Here is a 16272-nt window from a genome sequence, read left to right as displayed (position 1 = left end):
GAAAAGGATTGTGTATGCCAACGTAGTTACAAGATTTGAAACAAATAAGCAACATCACAAAGTCCAAAGAAAAAAGAGAGTTTTGGTTGAAGGAAGAATATTATTATGCTACCTTAAGTTGATAATTTATTTTTTTTGCAAAATAGAAGTAACTACAGTGCCGTGCGAGGGCTATAGGGGACTGATGCAATAATAATTTATATTATAAAAACAATTATATATCAAACAATAGTATTAAACTTTTTAATATGAACCAGAAAATAAATGGTTTCCTATCTTAAATTTTGACATTATTTTTAAGAAAAAAGAAATTTATGAAATTAATGGCAGACATTATATTTTGGTTACAATTTTAAAATTTTATATAAAACTCAAATTATATACAAAATGTGATTTTGACATTGAGAATTAAAAAAAAACTAATGTCCACAACAACTAAATAAAAACAATCGTTTATTAAAAGGTATTAAAGGATACGATGGTTTTTCAGTTATAATATACTCAATTTGATCGTATATTTATAAAAAAAAAAGAGGCACCAAAATGTATTGATATGAGAGGGGCCCGGTGCCAATGCCTCAAAAATGATAAGGTGAGCAGAGTAACTACATACTATGGCAAATAAATGACTTTTTCTTGGGTTCACTCCCTATGGTAAATTTTTAGGTTCACCAACCAATAAAAAATTGTTATTTTAAATCTAGTATCTTTTAATTAAGGAAACAAAATAACTTGCCAAATTATATTATACTTTTAAAATAAATAAAAAAGATTAAATAAATAAAAATAACAATAGTTCTCAAAAAAATTATTTTTAAAAAATATCTATTTATAAGATTTAGATTTTAGTGTTTAAGATTTATAGTTTAGAATTTATCCAAATATTTAGTGTTTTTTCAAAGGTTAGGGTTTATCCAAGGGTTTAGGGTTTATCTAGGGATTTAGAATTAGAGTTTAGGGTTTAGTGTTTTGTTGACAACATGTTTAGTGTTTTTTTCAAGGGTTTAGGGTTTATCCAAGGATTTAGGGTTTAGGATTAGAGTTTAGGGTTTAGTATTTTGTTGACAACATGTTTAGTGTTTTTCCAAGGGTTTAGGATTAGAGTTTAGGGTTTAGTATTAGAGTTTAGGGTTTAGTAGGGTTTAGTGTTTTGTTGACAACATTAAATTTTTAATTCGTTTTTATATACTACTAGGTGTTTTCCTGCACCATGTGCAGTAAAAAAAATTTAAAATATTTTTTACAAATAAATATAAATTTGATTTAACTGAACATTAAAATTTAGATAATTTTTTTTTTGTTTATTTTGAATTTTATATTTAAGAATATGCATGTATATATTTAAAATTATAATCTTAGGTAGATTTTTATATCTATTTATTTTAATTAAACATATTAAATAAATATTTGAAATTTCATAATTTTCAAAAACTAAAATAAACAATATTTATAAAATCTGTAGATGTATATAAGAAACTAATGATTTTACGATTTAATTTGATTTTATGATTTAATTTTTATAATTTTCTAAAATATGTATATATTTTTGAAATATTTTTAATTTAAATGATATTTCGAAATCTGAAATGCCATAATTGAATATATTTATTTTAATGATGATTTATGAGTTATTACCATATTTTAAAAATTTCAAAATATAAATTGACAATAAATGTAATATATGAGTTATTACCATATTTTAAAAAGTTTACCAAAAATTTAAATTAACATTAAATATAATTTTCCATGTCATATTAATCTATAAGACTTGTCATCAATTTAGTAGTCATCTATCTTATTAAAGCTGAAGTACAATTTCGGTGTGTTTGGATACTTGGATAAGAGTTTAAAAAGGAGATTTGTTTGGAAACACGGATAACAATATTAAATGAGAATTGTTTGGAAAAAGGAATAGCAGTATATTTACTTCCTTTTATTTACACATTTAGTCATTGCATTTATAAAAAATTAGGTATTTCCTTTTTGTAATTTTTTTTATTTACAGATTTTACCACTACATTTAAAATCAATTGAAAATAATTAATTATAATTCCAAATTTATCTAAACAAATTGATGTCTCCATATATTGATCATTATTAATATGTAAAATTACTATTAAAAAAACATTTCACTTATTTTAGCCAAACACATAAAAATATATATTTTTTTTTTTACAAAATCAGTTAGGCATAAACATTCGGATACCCATTTAGGTACGAGTCGTTTCTTTCGGGTATAGTTTTTTTGGGTTTTGAAATTTTTTTTAGTACTTCCTTTTTGTGTTTTCTTTATTTATAGATTCTACCATTGCATTTAAAATTAATTTAAATTAATTAATTAAAATTTCAAAATTATCTAAACAAATCGATATTCATATATTGATCATTATTAATATTGTAAAAATATTAGTAAATAAAAATTTCTATTTAACTTCATTTATCCAAACACATAAAAATATTTCTATTTGTTTACAAAATCAGTTAGGGATATATATTCATGTATCCATTTAGGTACGGGTCGTTTCTTTCGGGTATATATTTTTGGGTTTTGATATTTCTTTTTAGGTACTTCCTTTTTTGTATTTTTTATTTACAGATTATACCACTGCATTTCAAATCAATTAAAATTCATTAATTACAATTCCAAACTTACTGAAACAAATCGATATTCATATATTGATCATTAATAATATTTTACAAATATTACTGAATAAAATTTTATATTTCACTTAATTTAGCCATACACATAAAATATTTTTTATTTGTTTATGGAATCCGTTAGAAATAAATATTTGGGTATCCATTTAGGTACTGATCAATTTTTTCGGGTATAGATTTTTTTGGTTTTGATATTAGGCCATGTTTGGATATAGATTTATGTGTGAGTTTCAAATGAATCCCCTGGGTCTGTATGAATTTTGTTCTAATGTATAGGAAACTAAAAATGTTCAAATAACGAAAGTATTTGAAAAATGATTTATATTTGAACAAAATATAATGGCTGCACATAACAAAATATTAATATAAAAGTACTGTATACTTGCATTCAAAATCATTTTTTAACAACAAACTACACAAATATGTTTATTTGTACAAAAAATTAAAATACAATAATTTAATTAATATAGAAATATGTCACATTATTTAAACAAAATATCAATATTAAAGTATTATACATTTGCGTTCTAAAATTATTTATTTTAGTAATAAGCCAAATAAATATATTTATTAGAGAGAGAATAAAACAAAACCAAAAACACATAGTTTACGAGAGAGACTCTATATGTCGAACTTATTATAAAGAATATTTTACTAAAATAAATACATTTAATAATTACAAACAAATAATCTATATTATTAAAGTTGAAGTACAAAATCGGAGTGTTTGGAAACATGAATTGCAGTTTAAAAAAAAGATTTGTTTGGAAACATGGATAACAATATTAAATGAGATTTGTTTGGAAACATGGATAGCAGTATATTTACTTCTTTTTATTTACACATTTAGTCATTACATTTATAAAAAATTAGGTATTTCTTTTTTTGTAATTTTTTTATCTACAGATTTTACCACTACATTTAAAATCAATTTAAATTAATTAATTATAATTCCAAACGTATCTAAACAAATTGATGTCTCCATATATTGATCATTATTAATATGTAAAATCACTATTAAAAAAAATATTTCACTTATTTTAGCTAAACACATAATTTTTTCTTTTTTTTACAAAATCAGTTAGGCATAAACATTCGGATACCCATTTAGGTATGAGTCGTTTCTTTCGGGTATAGATTTTTTGGGTTTTGAAATTTCTTTTTAGTACTTCCTTTTTGTGTTTTGTTTTATTTATAGATTCTACCATTGCATTTAAAATCAATTTAAATTAATTAATTAAAATTTAAAAAATTATAAAAAATCGATATTCATATATTGATTATTATTAATATTGTAAAAATATTAGTAAATAAAAAATTCTATTTAACTTCATTTAGCCAAACACATAAAAATATTTTCTATTTGTTTACAAAATCAGTTAGGCATATACATTCATGTATCCATTTAGGTACGGGTCGTTTCTTTCGGGTATATATTTTTTGGGTTTTGATATTTCTTTTTAGGTATTTCCTTTTTGTATTTCTTTTTATTTACAGATTCTACCACTGCATTTCAAATCAATTTAAATTCATTAATTACAATTCCAAAACTTATTGAAACAAATCGATATTCATATATTGATCATAATTAATATTTTACAAATATTACTGAATAAAATTTTATATTTCACTTAATTTAGCCAAACACATAAAACATTTGTCATTTGTTTACGGAATCCGTTAGAAATAAATATTTGGGTACCCATTTAGGTACTGCCAATTTTTTCGGGTATAGATTTTTTGGTTTTGATATTAGGCCATGTTTGGATATTAATTTATGTGTGAGTTTCAAATTGAATCCTCCGGGTTTGTATGAATTTTGTTCTGATGTATAGGAAACTAAAAATATTCAAATAACGAAAGTATTTGAAAATGATTTATATTTGAACAAAAAATAATTGCTGCACATAACAAAAAACAATATAAAAGTGATGTACATTTGCATTCAAAATCATTTTTTAACAACAAACTACACAAATATGTTTATTTGTATAAAAAAATAAATTACAATGTAAATATTTAATTAATATAGAAATATGTCATATTGTTTAAACAAAATATCAATATAAAAGTATTATACATTTGCGTTATAAAATTATTTATTTTAAAAATAAGCCAAATAAATATATTTATTAGAGAGAATAAAACAGAGCCAAAAACACATAGTTTACCAGAGAGACTCTATATGTCGAACTTATTATAAAAAAGATTTTAGTAAGATAAATACATTCAATAATTACAAATGTATAATATATTTCATAAAAGTGAAAATAATACCCGCCCTTTTAAGGGCGGGTCAAAATCTAGTATATTTCATAAAAGTGAAAATAATACCCGCCCTTTCAAGGGCGGGTCAAAATCTAGTGTCATATTATTTTTGTGAAAATAATTGTAGAGAAGACATGTGGCAAAATCACTTCTCAAATATAGTCTAGGAGATGTAAAATTTCATAATTAACAAAATTTAAAATTAAAAAATATTTAAAATTCTGTAAATATATATAAGAAACTAATGATTTTACGATGTAATTTGATTTTATGATTTAATTTTTATAATTTTCTAGAAATATGTATATATTTTTGAAATATTTTAATTTAAATGATATTTTGAATTTTGAAATTCCTTAATTGAATATATTTATTTTAATGATGATTTATGAGTTATTATCATATTTTTAAAAAATCCAAAAATATAAATCGAAATAAATGTAATATATGAGTTATTAACATATTTTTAAAAATTTACGAAAAATATAAATTAACATTAAGAATAATTGTCCATGTCATATTAATATATAAGACATGTCACAATTTTAGTAACCATGTCATATTATTTTAGTGAGAATGATTGTAGAGAAGACATGTGGCAAAATCACTTCTCAAATATAAAAATCTGTAAATATATCTAAGAAACTAATGATTTTACGATGTAATTTGATTTTATGATTTAATTTTTATAATTTTCTAGAAATATGTATATATTTTTGAAATATTTTTAATTTAAATGATATTTTGAATTTTGAAATGCTTTAATTGAATATACTTATTTTAATGATGATTTATGAGTTATTACCATATTTTAAAAAAATCCAAAAATATAAATCGAAAATAAATGTAATATATGAGTTATTACCATATTTTAAAAAGTTTACCAAAAATATAAATTAACATTAAATATAATTGTCCATGTCATATTAATCTATAAGACATGTCATCAATTTTAGTAGCCATGTCATATTATTTTTGTGAGAATGATTGTAGAGAAGACATGTGGCAAAATCACTTCTCAAATATAATCTAGGAGATTTTTATTTATTTAAAATTTTATTTTGAAAAGATAATATAATTTGACAAGTTATTTATTTCCTTAATTAAAAGATACTGAATTTAAAATGACAATTTTCTATTAGTTGGTAAATCTAAAGGTTCATCCTAGGGGGTTAATAACTCCAAATAGACAAGTCCTAAGTTCTTGAGATCTTAAGGATAAACATAACGGAAGTCCTGGTACTCTGAAGCCAATGTGAAAATGGTAGACGAACACTATCATACAAATCGGTAGAAGGAAAAAATATTATGCTAATCACGTGTGTAGGGAGAGTCAAAAAAGATTTACAATGTGTTACTCAAATATCCAAATTTATTAATTGGTTTATTTGGATTGAAATCTACTTTCGCATCATAATTAATAATTTATCGTTGTTCGTTTTTTGGAGAAAATACTTAATACAGCTTTACTTCACATGTTACGAATCTTGTAGTTTTGTCCACTTTGATCTTTTGGGAGATTCAATACTTGATGCCGGTAACAACAATTTTCTCCTGACTTTTATGAGAGGAAATTTCTGGCCATATGGGAGAAGCTACACCATGAAAGTCCCGACGGAAAGATTCGGAAATGGAAGAGTTTTCTCGAAAAAAAAAAAGAGGAGTTTTCTCCGATATAATTGGTATATACATCATATCATGAGCTATTACAATTCTTTTTTGAGTCAACTATCCGTATAATAAAATCAAGTTTTAAGGTCGCTTGGAGCAATGAAAAAATTACGAGCAGCTGGTAAAGTTTTATTGTTTTGATTGTGGCAGCCGAGGGTTTGGGCGTAAAAAAAAACTTTACCAGCTGCTCGTAATTTTTTCATTGCTCCAACCGACCTTAAAACTGGCGTTTGTTTCGCATCGGATGGTGCAGGAGTCGACCCTGTTACATCTAGACTAATGGTGACTATAAAGATACCGAACTTTTTACATCGGTTTAAAATGTTATAAGATGTCTTAACTAACATTTTTTAATAAACATTACTAGATCATGACCCGCGCGACTGCGCGGATTTTATTTTTGTTTTAGCACATAACATATATTCTATAGTAGTCAATACAATTTAGAATTTTTTTATTTCACATAATGTAGTTTTATATAATTTCGAGTTTGTCCAAAACGTATTGTTTAAAAACAATGAAAACTGTTTTTTGTATTAATAGTTTTTTATTGGTGTATTAGAGATATAATTATATGGTGCAAACATTAATATAATATCAACCAATACGATTTGGATTAAAATAACAGTGTATTACAGATGTACTGTGAACCACTAATCTAATAGTAACCAATACGATTTGGATTAAAATAACAGTGTATTACAGATGTATTGTGAACCACTAATCTAATAGTAACCAATACGATTTGGACTAACATAATAGTGTATTATAGATATAGACATAAGATGGAGACACTAATCTAATATTAACCAATACGATTTAGACGAACAAAACTGAAGTCTCCATTATAATTTTAATAAAATAGTTATTAATTATTATAAGATAGATAAACAGAAAATTTAATGGGAAAAAATAAAAAAATAGCAAGAAAGATTAATCGTGCGGATACGTAAATGTTTTATATTTAGCAAAATAATTTAAATGAATCTGTATTAATCCAAAAACAATTATAGATTCAATTTTTAATTAGAGGAATAGTATTTTGAATGTGTATGCAAAAAATCCAATAAATTAAAAATGACAATGTGTTTTTTTTTAGAAATTTAAGTGAAATAAAAATATACAATCTTTTTTGTTTTATATTTATTGACAAAATAACTATTATGCCCAAGAAAGAAAAATTTCATTATAAATGTCAATGTCCATATAGAATTAATAAGTCTATTAGTAACAACAATTATTCAGGAAAGAGAGAGAGAAAAAATAGCTACATCTTATTTTCCTTTTCTTTAATTTATTTTTAGGCTAGTAGACTCATAATCGATTTTTTTTTAAAAAAATTATGTTTCTGTTATTGAAATCCCATAAATACGTCAAGTTAGCTATTAAGTTAGATATACATAAATACAAAATCCCATGACACCGAGATTTTTGGTATAGTATAGATTAATCTTGGAGAAAGGGGTTTTCCATATTTACGATATTTCAAATCTATAAATTTGATTGTGAATATTTGATTGCCACCGAGATTTTAGGTATAGTAAACTCATAATCGATTTTTTAAAAGTTTGAATTGATGTTTCTATTATTGAAATAAGAATATATTTTTAACTTGGTGAAGGGGTTTTCCCATAATTGATTACTTTTAAAGAATAAATTGATGTTTCTATTTAGTGTATATTCATTATTTGAGCATAAAGAAAAAAAATATTATGATATCTTTAGTATTGGGTTTCAAAAAAGTACCGATGGGGTTGAAACATGTTGTTAAATTATTTGGTTAATTCAATACATTGGTTTGGGAGATAATTGGATCAAGATAGTTAAAACTGGGCATGTCCAGTGACATGTTTTGGACTCGTATATATTTTTAATAACATGTGTAACATTTATTTTTATTTCTATTTATTTATATATTTATTTTTAAGAACTCATACTCGTGTAATATTTATATTGGAGACATTTGTTGTATTCATTTGACTATAATAAAAGAGAGGGGTTGTTATATTTGTACTATTATATAATATATACGGTGGAGTTAAATGATAATCAAATGATTTAGATATTTTGTAAATAATTTATGGTGGAGTTAAATTATAGTCAAATGATTTACATTCACATGAAAGTTTGATGAAGTTAATGTTAAATAAAAGAATAAATAAAAAGAGGTGATGTTAAATGATAATTACGGTAGAGTTAATTGATAGGATAATATTAATTACGGTGGAGTTAAATGATAGGTGCTTGATATTAAACTTTCTAAGGAAACATTTAAATGAAAGGTTAGGCTAAGAATAATAATGTGATATCCAACTTTAAAATCCACCTAGAGGAAGTTAAAATGTTTCTGTTTTAATAAGATATATATTATATATAATTGTAATATGGACAAAAAAATGAATTATGTATAATTGCAATATAATTGTAAGATTTAGTTTCAGAGCAATGGTACATATTATATTCTTAGTATATAAATCGACATGTAATAATGGTACGTATTAAATCCACATGTAATAATATATGGAATCCGTATATGGTACGTATTATAAATAAGGGATGATGTTTAATTTAAATATAAGAGGTCCACCTTTAAAATCCACCTAGAAGAAGTTGTAATGTTTCTGTTTTAATACAGATAGATGTATGCGGGGGGTTTGGTTAGAGAGTTTTATAACCGAGCGACCAAATAAGTGATTACAAAAGTACATAATGAAGCTAAAGGTCGTAGCACCTACGCAAGCGAGTTCAATCATTGCAAACGCAGTATATCTTGTTCTCAAGGAAATAATGATCTTGGAATCTCGTTTTTATGACTCGATCTGCATTCATGCGAGGATATGTGACGAGGGATTTGTACATCATAGATTGACGAGCGATTCACAATATATGTTACTAGAAAAAAGTTGGTGTTTCAAATTGTAATAAATTTTCATGTTTTTATATCTATTTTAATTTAATTAGAAACTATTCTACGAATTATATTTTACGGTTATTTTATTATTTGTTAATTTTTTTTAATTTCTTTTATAGTGACGTTTTATAGAGAACAATAATTTACTAATCTTGTAAATTTAAGCATAACATCTTACATTAATAAACAAAGGTAATCTTAATTACAAAGCACATTAGGCAAAATCTATTTAGTACTGATGTATCATGTTCTTATATTGTTGCAGGATTTAGTAATGCCAAGAATGGGTGTTGTTGTATGCCTACAGCGATAATACCTTGCATAAATCCTCATAATCACGTCTTCTATGACTTTGTTATCCCTCGGAGGGAGCCTACCAAACCATTTCCAAAAGGCTGGTCCAGGAAATCAAGAGAGGCCTTGCTTAACCAACAACGTACCAAATAAAAAAATAATAAACAATCAACCTCGTTAATTAATTACACCCAAACAAAAAACATCGTTAAATAATTATAAATTTATGAGCATACATGATGGCCTATTTTAATCTTCTAATTACAAAAAGGGGTGTATATTCTATTTATGTATTGTTTATGTATAAACATAATTTCAGATCTATGTGGTTGGTTAGAATGTATGATAAAGAAAAAAATCAGAAAAGACTTTATGTAATCGTAGGAAACGACTTAATCAATAACCATTTCCTAGCTAACTAAATCTAAAAGTATGGAATAAGAAAATAACAATAATGTCCCAACATTGATGATTATAGTTGATACTGTAGGAAATAATATAATTTTAAATCTGAATTATATTTTCGTAAATGTATCTCCTCCTTTCTGAAAAAAAGTTTAGAATGGTAACAACAGACAAATCAGAGTAATTTGCTAGGATACGAGACCATAATATTGTTAGGTCAGTGCACAACAGTTCACTACAAAACCAATATATCTTTTAATAAACTATAAAATCGAGCAGATTAGGCAATTTTCTCAATGATATCATTATTTTTAATCTTCATGAATATCTAGATCGCATGAAACTATGAAAGGAGATGAGGTTGGAAAATGAAAATAATAATGTCTTATCTCCAGTATATAAATCATCACCGTCAGAAATATTGTATCGTTTTTCAACTGTGTGTATTACCAGTGTTATTTACACATATGCGTCTCGAACTCTCGATCGCATATGGTAGTATAAAAATTTGTTGAAATAATAGTGACGTCTCATGGCAACCACTAACTAAGCAGAGCCGAGTCAGGAAGGAATGAGGGAAGACAATTAGTGTAATGGTCCGGGGCCAGCCTTATATCTTACTAGTTACAGTAACGATTCTAATTTTTTTTATTCATTATTGTGTTAAAATTTAACTACTAAAAATGATTGATGTTATTTAGAAACAAAAAATTGATGCTTGTATGCTGTTTTAAAATGCATACAAATATTACTCGTAATTTTATTAAAAAGAAATTATTAAAAACCTCAAAAAATATTTAAGGGTTAAGTTACAAAAAATAATTAAGGGTTTAAAAGTTATTTTTTCCTAAAGGCCTATATGGAGTTGTTATCTTCTTTAAAACATCCTAACATTCAATATGCGTGTACTGCATTCCCATGCATTTTGGCGTCCTTGGACAAACAAAAACTAGACGTCTAAAACTAGTTTTAGAAAAACATCAAGTAAATTCATTATAAAACAAAGGAAAACAAAAAAAAACTTGTGAACTTAATAGTCGATATGTTTAGGGAAAATATATTGGTCTTGACATTATTTTCCATTTATTGGCTTTCATCAGCGGCTGGACAAAACAAATCCTTTTCTGCAGTTTTTGCTTTTGGAGATTCAATACTAGATACTGGTAACAATAATCGTCTTCTTACTGTATTCAAGGGAAATTACTGGCCATATGGTTGGAACTATGACTTTAAGATACCGACGGGCAGATTTGGAAATGGGAGAGTTTTCACCGATATGGTTGGTAGGATATCACATTCTTTTTACAGTCGTCTTTTTTTTTTTTTACAGAAAAAAGTAGATGTTTTTTTATTTTATTTTATTTAGTTATAAGTTCAAAGAGATTAGAGAGAGGTTTATGAGTTTTAGAATGATGAACATTACATTTTTGTTGCAGCCATTTGAGAAAATGAGAGAGAATGTGTAAATTTTTCTTTATATAGGGAAACAAAAAATCCAATTAGGTTAAATATTTTAGATTCAGAAGACTTTCAAGTAAGTCTTCTGAATAGAAGACTTCCTAGACGACTTACTTGTAAGTCGTCCAGAAGACTTCAATATTTTTAGCGGGAAACTCAAATATTTTTAGCGGGAAACTAAATACTTTCACTCATCTATGTTGAAAACAATCACTTTTATTGTATCTTAATTTATATCACTTATAACATATGTTAATTACATGATTTCAATTTTTCATTTATCAAAATATTTTTTTATAAATTTTATAAATTATTTTTAAGATCAACTATACCAGAAGACTTACTTGTAAGTCGTCCAATCGTATAGAAGACTTACTTGTAAGTCGTCTAGTCATCTAGAAGACTTACTTGTAAGTCGTCTAGTCGTTTAGAAGACTTACTTGTAAGTCGTCCAGACCCTAAATTTAACCCCTAAACTAAATTGACTAAAATTAACTAACTAAATAAGTTATAAAATCAAATTAAACTTACTTAGTGTTTACTATACACATAAATAAACATATTTGGGTAAATTTCATATTTTTCATAAATACTTTTATGCTTTCCAAAATCTAATTCTAAGAATACATACAATACTACAACATATGTTGGCAAAACCTAAACCAAAGAATATCATGACTCACTACTTTCACTCATCTATGTTGAAAACAATTCACTTTTGTTATATTTTAATTTATAACAGTTTTAACATATCTTCATTACATGCTTTCAATTTTTCACTTATCAAAATATTTTTTTAAAAAATTATAAATTATTTTTAAAATTAACTATATTGGACGACTTTCAAGTAAGTCGTCTGGACGACTTACTTGAAAGTCTTCTCGCCAGAAGACTTATTGGGGTTAAAAACGTAAAAAAAAAAACTGTTTTTTTTTTATTTGGTCATAAGGGTTTGGTTGTAATTTCAATAGTCTTTTAAGTTACTTCTGCATTTGATTCAAGTTTGGGTATACTTTTGCATTTAAAATCAAGTTGTGAGTTATATTTGGCAATTTTCCCTACTTTATATAGAAAAATACGTTATAGAGAAATACTATTTTCATGTCGTGAAATATTCTGTTATAGCTCAAGGGTTGGGGTTGAAAAGAGTTGTACCCGCCTATCGTAGGATGCGTCGCATCAAGCGCAACGACCTTAAAACTGGCGTTTGTTTCGCATCAGGTGGTTCAGGAATCGACGATCTTACATCTAGAATACATGTTAAGAGAAACACCACGAACTTGTTATTTCCTTTAAACACTATTATATATACCTATAGTTTCTAATTATTGTTTTTTTATGGTCGTGGGTTGCTGTTTGGTTAGAGAGTCTTATCGACAGAGGACCAAGTAAGAGATTTCAAAAAATATTTGAAGCAACTAAAAAATGCGACGAAAAATAAGAAAGAGATGAAAAATATAATTTCAAACGCGGTGTTTCTTATTTCTGAAGGAAATAACGATATTGCATACTTCGTGACTCCCGCTCGTCTACGATTACAATCCAAAGATACATACACAAGTAACATGGTTTTTTGGACAAAAACATTCCTACAAGTAAGACTTTTATAAGATACACAAATATATATGTGTGTGTGTTTTTGAAAACTTAAATATAATCATGTTTATCAAGCAGTGATATAATATGCATTTGTTCACATTCTTTTGGTTTATGTAACTATATATATGTAGGATTTATACGATCTTGGAGCGAGAAAATTCGCGGTGATGGGAGCGATTCCCGTAGGATGCTTGCCTTTCCATCGCTTCATATTTGGTGGAGTATTTGCATGGTGTAACTTCATGATGAATAAAATTTCGGAAGACTTCAACACAAAATTGCGGAAAGCTCTTATTGGTTACGAAGTAGAAGAATGTTTTAAAGGTGCAAAGTTTGTTTACGTCGACATGTACGGCTCTATTATGAATCTTATCAACCATCCTAAGGTCTTTGGTACGTAATCAAATACACATTCCATAAATATATGCATGAAATAACCAAGTGATGATAACGATGTTGTCTTGGCCACTCGGCTGCGTTATGTTTCTATTAAAAGATTACACACATGTTGGCCTCCAAATTATATTTAGATTATAGATTTTTGGGCCCCATAAATTGTTGAAATTATCTTAGTGTAATGGTTAAATGATTTTTATTGGAAGGACTACATGGAGATCATAGTCATATTAAGTAATAACTAGATTTTAATCCGCATATCTGTGCGGATATTTTTTCATTTTATAAATATATTTGATATTATTAAAAAATGTTTTAAATATATAGTTTTCATTTTAATATTATATATGTGTAACTCGATAATATTATTGTTTATATTTCTTATTCGGCATTATTAATATATAGTGTTTTGTTTAATACATTTTAATTTGTTATTAATATTTGTTACTTACTATTAGGTATAATAAAATAACAATATGAAATAATCAAATAAATAACCTCCTTTAAAAGTATTTTCTTTTAATTTATACATTTTCCTATAATACACTTTTAAAATTTATTTATTTTTATTATAGAAAAACATGTTTAAGATAATTTATATTTACGTGTTGTGTTGTGTTTAAAATATACTTTAACATATATTATTTTAGTATTTCTCGGGATTTATAAGTAAAAAATGTTTTGACCTGTTATTTTAGTAATTTTAATACATAGTAGCATCTATCATATAATTTTAGTAAATTTTACTGATATAAGATATTTTCAATCATATTAAGTTTTATTGTTATTTTTAGTTAAGATTTCAAAATATTAGATTTCTTTAATTTTTACAACATATATAGTTTGTTTTTTCGTGGTGCTTTTCAAAAAGTTATTCTTTATTGTCTATGATTTTATCTTATGTAAAATTTGAAATATTATCTTTAGTTTGAATATTTATTTTCAAAATTTTATATTTTGTGAAGAAAATTTTGAAAAATTACACTACTATTTTTGAGTTTGGAAGATTGCATGAATTTTTATTTTATAAAAAATATTTTAATTTTGGTAATATTGTCTAATTTTTTCTCAACAGATTTCATTATGATTATAAAATATACAACTAAAATTTGATTTGTCATTAATAGTTTAAATGAATTACTAAAGTTTCATAGTTTTCTACTAACATATTTTTAAATAGTATATGAACTAAAGGTTATTATATATATATATATATATATATATATGTATATATATATATATATATATTATTGTATATAAACATTTTAAATAATATATTGTTGAGAGTTTCAAAATAAATAAAATTTAAGATATAGTTGTAGATATAAAAGTTTAACCTATGTTAATAATTTTTTTGTATAAAATAGTTTTACGAAATAATGATGAGTGATAATTTGTTTAAATGAAACAATTTTTAAAAATAAAATTTGTCAATTTACCTATTTAATATAATTTGTATATTTAATTCATATAGCAGTTCTATTTTTATATAATACAGAATATAATTATAGAAATTTGTAAAAAATAGTATAAAATCTTTATTTTCTTTTTTTTATAATAAAAATTTAGTTAACATTAATTTATAATAATTTAATATTACCAATTACGAAATTAATTAATGTGTTATTTTATTAAAATATTTAAGTTTTTAAATAAGATTTTATTAGATTTTTTGTCGACAAAGTTTGTTATCATTAATAAATGAAATTCAAATTTATAATTGGTTTATTATTAATGTAAATAATCAAATATGTCATATTAACTAATTTTTTAAGGGGTCCTACTATGACTTATTAATGGTAGATAAAAATTAAAATCTTAAATTGATAGATTATATGGCAAATTAGTTATGCATGTGTGTACATATGCTTGCAGGGTTTACAGAAGCGAAAAGATCGTGTTGTTGTATGGTGACATCGATAATACCATGCCGAAACCCGGATGAGTACGTATTCTATGACTTTGCTCACCCCACCATGAAAGCCTATGAAGTAATATCTAAACCTCTTATCTATCAGATGAGGAAAGGCCTTGCATGATTTAGTTTCTTGTTTCTTACCATGATTAATTTTAATATTCATGTAACAGGCGACAATATCATACATGACGATATGTATTCTTAGTGTTAAGAATGTATGATCCATCAGTTCAAAAAAAAAAAGAATGTATGATCCAATTATGTATAATTGTATTGTCCTTTCTTTTATAATGTCACAGCACAAACGCGTTTGTCAACAAATGCATGCATGATTACGGAAATAACACAGAATAAGAGCGATTGTAAAATCTGTCTACTGATCGGACTAAAATCTGGCAGGCTCTTAAACAAAAAGTTTAATCTGGCACTCTTAATGAGTCTAGCATACTCTTCATTGATTGGGATACTCTCAAGGAGAATGGTTACAGTCAAAAATAAGTAAATAACCCCATTTAATTGACGATTTTTTCTATTCTTTTTTATTACTTGTTGACAAATACTTGGTGCCAGTTAAAAGTTACTTGTTACTCATTAAAAATACTTGTTTAAATAATTGTAAGTAATCAAGTATTTTGTAGATAAGTACTTGATTTTGCCAAGTCTATACTAATAAAGTTGAGTTTTTTATCTTCTT

General features: G+C 25.1%; 1 protein-coding gene and 1 pseudogene across 2 annotated transcripts; both read left to right on the top strand.

Moving 5' to 3' along the window:
- The first annotated feature begins 6187 nt into the window (after positions 1-6187).
- LOC130504766 (GDSL esterase/lipase EXL4-like) lies at positions 6188-9466 on the top strand (annotated as a pseudogene).
- A 1754-nt stretch (positions 9467-11220) lies between these two features.
- On the top strand, positions 11221-15899 carry LOC108840636 (GDSL esterase/lipase EXL6-like). Of its 2 annotated transcripts, XM_018613465.2 has the most exons (6): positions 11221-11490; positions 12791-12886; positions 13030-13053; positions 13157-13260; positions 13396-13657; positions 15536-15899. In XM_018613465.2, the coding sequence occupies exons 1-6, from the start codon at positions 11250-11252 to the stop codon at positions 15697-15699; spliced, it is 891 nt and encodes a 296-aa protein (XP_018468967.1). In that variant the 5' UTR covers positions 11221-11249; the 3' UTR covers positions 15700-15899. The 2 variants fall into 2 exon arrangements, with proteins under 2 accessions (XP_018468967.1, XP_018468966.1); XM_018613464.2 differs by having other exon boundaries at positions 12791-12924; positions 13030-13260.
- Positions 15900-16272: the final 373 nt, after the last annotated feature.

This window comes from Raphanus sativus, chromosome 2 (genome assembly GCF_000801105.2).
Source record: "Raphanus sativus cultivar WK10039 chromosome 2, ASM80110v3, whole genome shotgun sequence".
In the NCBI taxonomy this organism is placed as follows: Eukaryota; Viridiplantae; Streptophyta; class Magnoliopsida; order Brassicales; family Brassicaceae; genus Raphanus; species Raphanus sativus.
This window is presented reverse-complemented; position numbering and strand designations above follow the sequence as displayed.

Excerpts from the sequence above, each read along its gene's own strand:
- LOC108840636 (XM_018613464.2), top strand. The coding sequence starts at position 11,250 with ATGTTTAGGGAAAATATATTGGTCTTGACATTATTTTCCATTTATTGG. Across the intron at positions 11,491-12,790 it reads AGTTTTCACCGATATGGTTG|CTCAAGGGTTGGGGTTGAAA; the intron begins GTAGGATATCAC and ends ATTCTGTTATAG. Across the intron at positions 13,658-15,535 it reads CAACCATCCTAAGGTCTTTG|GGTTTACAGAAGCGAAAAGA; the intron begins GTACGTAATCAA and ends ATATGCTTGCAG.